This window comes from Eucalyptus grandis, chromosome 11 (genome assembly GCF_016545825.1).
Source record: "Eucalyptus grandis isolate ANBG69807.140 chromosome 11, ASM1654582v1, whole genome shotgun sequence".
Lineage (NCBI taxonomy): Eukaryota > Viridiplantae > Streptophyta > Magnoliopsida > Myrtales > Myrtaceae > Eucalyptus > Eucalyptus grandis.
This window is the reverse complement of record NC_052622.1, coordinates 36904109-36912808: the sequence shown is the minus strand read 5'-3', so window position 1 is coordinate 36912808 and position 8700 is coordinate 36904109. Positions and strand designations below refer to the sequence as shown.

At 44.5% G+C, this 8700-nt stretch overlaps 1 protein-coding gene across 1 annotated transcript; it reads left to right on the top strand.

Moving 5' to 3' along the window:
• Positions 1–7828: 7828 nt before the first annotated feature.
• LOC104428464 lies at positions 7829–8468 on the top strand. Its single transcript, XM_039305318.1, has 2 exons — positions 7829–8152; positions 8241–8468. Exons 1-2 carry the CDS (start codon positions 7829–7831, stop codon positions 8466–8468), a joined length of 552 nt encoding a protein of 183 aa, XP_039161252.1.
• The last annotated feature ends 232 nt before the right edge of the window (positions 8469–8700 follow it).

Genomic DNA, 8700 nt, shown 5'->3' with positions numbered 1-8700 from the left:
TCATCCCTGGGAAGTAGCATTCTCGACGCTTTCTTCATAGTCGGTCTCCTCTCGCCAAAGACACCAGCATCTCGTATGGCCTTCGGGTCCGTTTGGAACGTCCTCGGCTACTTGCAAAGCTGCAAACTTAGCTGTCAAAAAAAATCCCTTCGCTGTATTCTTGACTGTACAAGCTCCTCGTCGTCGTCATCACTTATAAAATTTTCAGCAGGCAACCTTCCATCATCATCATCGTTGATTCAGCTACTTCCCAATCTAATCCGAGAGATTGTGACATCACCTATGTCATCATCACTTTGGTGAACTGCATCTGCACTTCTCTCATGTTCATCATATCTTTCCCGCCCTCCTTCGTCCCTAACGTCGATTACCTTGAATACCATCTCCTTCTTGTCCTACTTCGGCACTCTCTCCATCATCATCTTCATCCTCACTTTCACTATTGTACTCAACAAATATTTTTACCTCTTCACCATGAAGATAATGGTATAGAACATCCCTAAGACCATTATCATCTTCTAAGCATCTCAAACCTTCGGCCAAGTCTTTCCCGTGAATACAATACAGCAGAAATTCCGAACTTTACAAGGCAAATAAGTGTTTATATCCCTAAGAAATCCTATATAAGATGCTTTCTTTATATCCACAAAGATGGTGCCCTCATTTCCACCCTCATACTCCCACTCATCCTCCCCAATCACAAATTCCCCATTGTAGCAAACTATAACAGCGACATAATCCTTGTCATGCGCCATTACTGCACTAAGAACAAGAAAAAGAATCATTAGTTTTTGGGACCACTAGACAATTGCACATGCGAGTCCCTCCACTCTCATGGACTTTAGTAAATAGAGGTCCCCACACTGAAAATATGCCCCTACATGACAGCCAAAAAAGCCAAAAAAGAGGTTGGCACTTTAATTATTTGCCTTCCTTTTCCTTAAAATATTAAACAAAACAGAGGTCCCCACAGCAATCACAGCCCAAGCATGTCTACTGCACTAAACGTGCGATGTGAGACAATGTACATTAACTTAAGCAAATCAAAGCATATCATACTATAACATCAACTTAATCAAATCACAGCAGGATTATGTTCTTATTCAAGATTTTGGATTGATAAACATACCCTATACAACAATCACAGCAGGGTTTTCAATTGATAAACATACCCTATACAGCAATCACAGCAGGGTGGTTTAAAGACATACCTTATACAGCGTCACAAACAGGGTGGTTCAAGGCGAACCCTATATACTCTCACAAGCAGGGTGGTTCAAGAACTTAGTTTTTTTCTCAAAATGGCATTAGTCACCTGCTTTACTAAGATGCTCTTAAGGAGATGCATAGATCACTGTCTAACAATCACATACTCGACATTAGCTTGAAAGACAAATTCACCAAAATAATGAGAAATCTGGTTTCTTTGTGTAATGTCAGCAAGTTTTAGTTGAAGTGTATTAACACAAATTCCATCGGAGCTGTAATAAAATAATTGAGCCCTAATTAAATAATCGAGCGAACCCTAATTAAATAATCGAGCCCTAATTTCATCATAGGGGAGGGGGAGAATGAGCCAAACCTGGACGACTGACAATGGCGACTGACGACGGCAACCGATGATGGTGAGCGGTGAGCGGCGACGGCGACCAACAATGGCGACTGACGACGGTGACCGATGACTAGCTCTAGGCGTGAACGGCGACGGAGAGAAGGGCCTGTGATCTACTGTGAACGCGGACGGCGAGGAACGGCGTTAGGTCAGCCAACCCTAATTAAATAATCGATCGAGCCCTAATTAAATAATCGAGCCCTAATTAAATAATCAAGCCCTAATTTCATCACAGGGGAGGGGGAGAAGGGATCGAACCTAGATGAGCGACGATGGTCAGTGGTGACGACGACCAACGATGGTGAGCGGTGAGTGGCGACGGCAACAAACAGCGGCGACTGAAGACGGCGACCGATGACCAGCTCTGGACGTGAACGGCGACGGAGAGAAAGGCCTTCAATCGACTGTCAATGCGAACGGGGAGGAACGACGTTTAGGTCATTGCACAATGACCTAAACGATGTCGTTTAGTTCAACGCACTCAATGTGGATGGACGACGTCGTTTTTGTCGTCCACGTCGCCTTTAAAAAAAAAAAACATTTGCCACATCAGTAAAAGAAGTCGCCGAAAATCGCCGGAAAATGCCACGTATGCAATTTGGCCGGATTTTGGCCAGATTGGCACTCAAGTGATCCCTTTAGCTCCGATTTTGGCACTTAAGTGTACCTTTCGTAAGTTATGGCACTTAAGTGTCCCTTTGGGCAAAGTTAAGGCACTTGAGGGGTCCGCACGTCCACAAAAATTACATGAATCGAATCCTCTAAATTCCAGAACTTTCAGAATTTTCATCGGAATCGGCAAGCAAAGGACGTCGCTTTAAGAGTGGAGGACACAAGACACGATTCCATATGGCACTGATTTTGCTTTTCCAGTTATTTGGACAAATCATGATATCCAAAGCCCCAATTCAACAACCAAGCCGCAAACAGACCAGACCCATTTCAACCCTCCCCACGAATCACCAAATGAACAAACTACTTGTCACACCAACATTCAATAATCCTTGGCAACAACAAAAGAAGGACAAAACACGTTGGTCCAGAAAACACGAGAAGAACACAAGATCATGAAGAGAGGTGTCAGACAGATCAAACTCACGGGGACACAGCTCTCTGTCCAAAACCGAAACAGACTCCCTAGACCCCGACTGGCGTATTGGATGGAGAAGACCCACACACCAAGAACGAGAGAGAGAAAGAGAGAGAGAGAGAGAGAGAGAGAGTACCGAGAGCTCGAGAAGATGTAGGAAGAAGGGTGACGAAGGCCAAGGGAAGCGAGGGGGCAAGCGGCATCGAGGGCGTCGCCAAGCGGAGGGGGGCATCGCCCGGCGGAGGGTGAGCGGTGTCGAGGGGCTGAGTGGGGTCAAGCAGCATCACCGAGCGGGGGGGCGAGTGGTGTCGAGTAGTCATGAAGGGCGTTGCCGAGCGGAGAGAGCCGAAGGAGAGAGTCGGGAGTCAAGGGTCGAGGTCGGGGATAGAGTTAGAGAGAGAGAGAAGAAACAAATTGGAAAAAATTAGGGTTTTTAGAAATTAGAAACCCAATTCCGGTTCCGGTTCCGATTCCTATAAAAATCGGGAACCGCTAGTTCCGAAAAAAATGAAATTGGGAATTGAAACCTGTCTCCTTGAAATTGGGAACCGAACCCGACCCACTGGTCCAGTTCTCTAGTTCCCGGTTTTACCTGGGAACTACGTTCACCTCTACTTATGGGGACGAACTTTGGCATCAAGTCGCCCCATTTTGGGCAAAAATAGTGTTGCACAAAAAATGAGATGCGGATCTCTAGAGTGCCATAACTTGGTAGAAAGAGACACTTAAGTATCATAACTTATAAAAGGTACACTTAAGTGTCAACATCGGAGCAAAATGGCTCACTTGAATGCCAATCCGGCTAAATTGCATACGTGGCATTTTTTCGACGAAGCGAGTGCAAAACGACGCCGTTTTGCACGTTGATGTGGCCAAATAATACAAAACGGTGTCATTTTGGGCTGACGTGGTAAAAAATAATTAAATTAAATTTAGTTAAAATATTTTAAAATAATAATTTTAAAATTAAAAAAAATTAAAAAAATTAAAAAAAATGGGGGAGGCGGGTGAGGGCTCGGCCCTCGCCACTGCCGCCGCCTCCCCACGACCCCGGCCGGCCGGCGGCGAGGGCTTGCGAGCCTCGCCCCAATCTGGCGAGGTTTGGCGGCCCTCGCCCGGCCGGGCCAAGGGCCACCGCCGCTAAGGCGACCCCCTGTGGGAGGCGGCCCTTGGCCCCATTCGGCCGGGGGGAGGAGGAGGAGGAGGAGGAGGGGAATCGGTCGGCGGGCGAGGAGGAGGAAGAAAAAAAAGGGGGGAAGGAGGAGGAGGGAGGCGGTGGCGGCAAGGGTTCGGGTCGCCGAGCCCGACCAAGGGTCGGCGGATCTGGGCGAGGGCACGCAGGCCCTCGCCGACGGTCGGCCGGGGCCGCCGACCCTCGACCGGGCTCGGCGGCCCCGGCCGACCCTCCCCACCTTTCGGTGACGGCGAGGAGGCGGCGGCGACGAGTGCTCGCCCTCGGCGCCGGTTGCTTTCCTCCTCTGTTTCCATTTTTTAAAAAATAAATATAAATTATATTATTATTATTATTATTTTAAATTTAATTTAATTAATTTTATATTATATTAAAATTCAAATTATGACAAAATGAAGTTGTTTTGGCCGATTTAAGGGTTCTATTTTTGCCAACACCCGAAACGACGTCGTTTGGGGTGAATTAGAGCTGACTCAGCTATCCGGCGAGCCGCCTTGGCGAGAAGTATTAATATTTAAATGCCATGTATGATTTCGGGCTGACTTCGCTGGAGGTGGCACTCAAGTGTCCCACTTTTCTTCAAATGTGGCACTTAAGTGTACCTTTTGTAAGTTATGGCATTTAAGTGTCCCTTTGTGCCAAATTATGGCATTATAGTGTTCTTTTCTCCACAAAAAGTCTTGATGTGACACATGCACAGTTCAATAAAAGCCCTCAATAATTTCATTTTTAATTGCATTTTTTTCAGACATTAAAAAGGTTCCTAATTTTGCATTTCTTATTTTAGGCCCTAAAAAAACTCTCGACATTACATCTAATCTCAATTCTGCCATAATTTCTTTTTCTCTAAAAAATCTAAAAAATCATCCACTTTCTTTTTAGTCTCAAATCTTTCCATGCGTTCAAAAATCACGACTAATTTCTTCAAAATTGTCAACATCGAGCTACTTAGAAGTTTATTATTAAAACATGCGCATGCATCAACATCCTCATATTTGTATGTAATAACGGTAGCCTCTTGATGGTGATAATTTTGAAGAAACCAATGACGATTTTTGCACCGAGAGTTAACGGAGATAGGTTTGGGATTAAAATGAAAATTGATTTGTTTCTAAACACACACACACACACACACACACACATATATATATATATATATATATGTTCAAGTTAAAACTGAAATTAGACCTAGAATTGATTTAGGCCTAAAACGAGGCATGCAAAGCGGAGACTTTTTCTTATCAAAGGGAAGGCACGTCTTAAGGTATAAACTAAAACAAATCTTCTTAAGATGATGCCAATGCCACACATACGCATTATCTCAAATTTGAATGGATCACATTCACATAAACTATTAACCACGAATAGATTGATCAAAATGAGTCACATTAACTCATAATTGTATTGATTAGTTATATTTAGTAAATAAATCATAAATAAATTTTAAATGATAAAGTCCAAAATAATATGGATATTAAATATGTACACAATTTACTTAAATCCAACCCATAACTCTCTTTTACTCTCTATCCCTGTCACTCGATTTAATACTTACTCACTTTGTGTTTTCACTTCAGTTTGTCTTTGAATTTTTCTCGATCGAGTTAAATACAAAAGCATTTTAATAACATGAGTTGAGTTGGATATAATTATTAGATTTGTATTGGTTAAACGGATAAATTTGGATCAAATCATTTTCGATTCAATCTCAATCTGATCCGATTCTCTTTCTTGACAGATTTAACTATGGACACTCTAGACGTGAATGGAAAAGGACTGCCTTGTCCGAATTTGGTGGCCCGAAAATGATCTAACTCTCTCTCTCACCAGAAAACCACCCTCGGAGTTCATCAAAATTACTAGGGTGCCATAGGGGGTGCATGATAAAAATAATTTCTGTTCCAGAAATGATTTTTCTGTTCCAGGCCAATTTCTGGAACAGAAACTTGTTTGATAACCCTTATGAAATTTTCTATTTCTGGAATAGATTTCTATTCCAGAAATAGAAATTGAGGAGAAATCGAAATAGATATTTTCTATTTCTGATTTCTTCAGAAATCAATTTCTGATTTCTCTGACCTAATTTCACTCTTCTCCCTCGTACGCCTCTTCTCTTTGCCTCCTCCTCCGCCTCTTCTCTACCTCCTCCTCCTCCTCCGCCTCTCCGCTCTCCTTCGCCTCTGCATCGACGCCCTCCGCCTCTCCTCCGCCTCTGCACCGACGCCCTCCGCCTCTCCGCTCTCCTCCACCTCTACACCGACGCCCTCCGCCTCTCCGCTCTCCTCCGCCTCTACACCGACGCCCTCCGCCTCTCCTCCGCCTCGCACCGACGCCCTCCGCCTCTTCTCTACACCCCGGCGCTCATTCCCCCCCGAAGCCAAAGCCCTCTCGCAATGATCGAGCACCGACGCCCTCCGCCTCTTCTCTTCGCACCCCGCCGCTCGTTCCCTGCGGCCGAAGCCCTTTGCAACGAGCACCGACGCCCTCCACCTCTTCTCTCGCACCCACGCCGCTCGTTCCCCGAGAAGCCGAAGCCCTCTGCGCAATGAGCACCGACTCCCTCCGCCTCTTCTCTGCACCCACGCCGCTCGTTCCCCCGCGGCCGAAGCCCTCACGCAACGAGCACCGACGCCCTCCGCCTCTTCTCTGCACCCACGCCGCTCGTTCCCCTGCGAAGCCGAAGCCCTCTGCAACAGAGCACCGACGCCCTCCGCCTCTTCTCTGCACCCACGCCGCTCGTTCCCCTGCGAAGCCGAAGCCCTCTGCAACAGATTCGAGCACCGACGCCCCAAGCCGCTCCTGCTCCGTCTCACCAAAAGCCGCCCTCGCCCCACGACCTCAGCCGCGCGCCCTTCTCCTCCCTTCTCTGGTTCGTGCCGATTCCTCTTCCTTTTTCTCTCTCTGTTGAGTTCTCTGCAGCATTGCGCTTTGGTCGCGTCGAGTTTGAGGCGGGAGCGATGCTGCATTGCAGTTCATAATCGATTTGTCGATCCCTATTGTTTGTGCATTGTAATTGATCGTTTTGATGGCTCTGACAGTTCTGCGGTGAGTGTTGATTTCATAGCGCATGTTGTTCGTGTCCTCCTCTGCAACTATTTTCTTAGCATTACTTGGATCGAGCAATTGGACGTGTGCTCGTAGTTTATGCGGATGCAGCCTATCGGCTATTTTCATCGGATGAGGAGCAGTTTATTTTTTGCTTGTGGTAGAGCTAGATGAGAATTGGACACTGTTGAGATGTTCTCAACATTCGATCTACAAAGCTATCCTGATTTTTCTATGCTCCTGCTTCAGGTCAGGAGTATTTGTAAGAGGCTGTTGATTGCAACACTGAAGTTGCTATAATTTAACTTCCAGGAAAGGACGGTGGATTTTCCTTAAGAGGTAATGCCAGCTTGGACTTGTAAAACAATTTACCAACTTGTAAAAGTCAGTGCATGATCGCTGCGAAATGTTCATGGCCTGAAATTGGTAGCAATTTGTGTGCAGTTCAAGAAATAACAACTTTCTTTTGGATTTTTTTCTTTTAATTCCTTTCGCCCTTTGTTTCTACTATGAGGTGCAAAAACGTGGTAGCAATGGTCACAACCATTATTATTAAAAGAATTGGTAGCAAATTCACTTGAAAAAGATACATGTGGACATCTTTGTGGAGATTCATGCATAGAAAATATATGTCACATCTATGTAATTAGCTAGTTACCATATTATTAAAAGAATTGCTCATACAATAGATCAGATTTTCATCTGTGATTTTGATGTCAAGTCAAGAGAGTGGGAATGGTTTTTTTGCTTATAATATATGGTTGCTTGTAAAATTTTATATGAGGATTATTCTCTTTTTGCTTGATGTGATATCGATATCAAAGTCTACGTGCTTGAACTGGTACACCAATTGATATGGCTCATTTGATGCTCAAGTAGTTAAGGTTAAATGGCTTCCCACAAAGAGGTTTGTATGGCAAAGTGGACTGAGCCTTTGACCAATGAGCTTGTAAGCTTGTTGGTAACGAGGGTAACAAAGGGAAATCGCACCACTTCTACCTTCAACAAAACAGGATGGAATAACATACATGCCGAATTCAATAGCCGGATGGGACTCAACTTTAGTGTAATTCAGTTGAAGAACAGGGTCAACAAACTGAAGAAACATTATAGTAGTTTCAAGAAACTTTTGTCACAATCTGGATTTGGATGGGATAATATAAACAATAAGGTTGTTGTGGATGATCAAAGTGTGTGGGAGTCTCACATCAAGGTATCAATTTACCAATGTCATTTTGTTCATATTGTATTGCAAGCTTTGATTATATTACTGACATTTGTCATTATTGTATAAATTACAGAATAATAACGAATGGGCTAAATTCAGAAATGAAGGGTTTCCTCAGTATCCTGATTTATGTATCGTGTTTGGTGATACATATGCTACTGGGAACTATGCATCAGGAAATGTAGAAGAAGTGGTAGGATATGCTGAAGAAGTGGTAGTGTCCTCTGAGAGAGATGACAATGGTGGTGACAATGGTGATGGTGGTAGTGGTTATGCAGTAGGTGATCCGAGAGGAATTTGATGAACAGCGTATTGATGATGAGGCCTTCATACCGATACGACTACTACCTCAAATCTTAAGAAACACAAGCATGATAGGACTCCAAATTCTAAGAGGAGGAGGAAGAGTACCAGATATGATGTTAGTGACACCTGCAAAGCCATTCAAGAAATGATTAAAATCAGGATGGCTCAATCAACAAGTGGCTCTGTGACCTCAGATGCCCCATCAACTATAGACCCCTACTCCACAG

Bases quoted from the DNA above. Each gene is read 5' to 3' on its own strand.
- LOC104428464 (XM_039305318.1), top strand. From the start codon at position 7,829: ATGGCTTCCCACAAAGAGGTTTGTATGGCAAAGTGGACTGAGCCTTTG. The intron at 8,153-8,240 runs GTATCAATTTAC...TATAAATTACAG, and splicing joins TGTGGGAGTCTCACATCAAG to AATAATAACGAATGGGCTAA.